This window comes from Apaloderma vittatum, unplaced genomic scaffold (assembly GCF_000703405.1).
Source record: "Apaloderma vittatum isolate BGI_N311 unplaced genomic scaffold, ASM70340v1 scaffold25780, whole genome shotgun sequence".
NCBI lineage: Eukaryota > Metazoa > Chordata > Aves > Trogoniformes > Trogonidae > Apaloderma > Apaloderma vittatum.
In genome coordinates, this window is record NW_009693216.1 from 2,182 (window position 1) to 2,403 (window position 222).

General features: G+C 57.2%; 1 protein-coding gene across 1 annotated transcript in view; it reads right to left on the reverse strand.

Annotated features, from left to right (window-relative positions):
* The window catches only part of LOC104280612 (acetyl-CoA carboxylase 2-like), a gene marked incomplete at its 5' end in the record, with an annotated part of 2,890 nt that overhangs the window by 1,855 nt on the left and 813 nt on the right, over positions 1-222 (reverse strand). The window contains one exon of the mRNA XM_009878314.1: positions 11-90. Within this exon, the coding sequence (XP_009876616.1) occupies positions 11-90 (80 nt within the window). The remainder of the gene's footprint in view (positions 1-10; positions 91-222) is intronic.

Below are 222 nucleotides of genomic sequence, written 5' to 3' on the forward strand. Positions count from 1 at the left end.
AGATGTCCACAATGAGCTCCACGTTGGCGTAGTTGTTGTTGTTGGCCCCGCCGGGGACAGGCACATAGTGATCTGCCATTTTGATGTACTCTGAAAGACACGGCGTCGTGGAGGCAGGAGCTGGTCCCTCAGGTCACATCCCCTCCCCAAATCCTCATCCAGGATGGGGGGAAGTTATTTGTGCCTGGACCTGGCTGCACAGGAGGGAAACCTGTGGCCCCT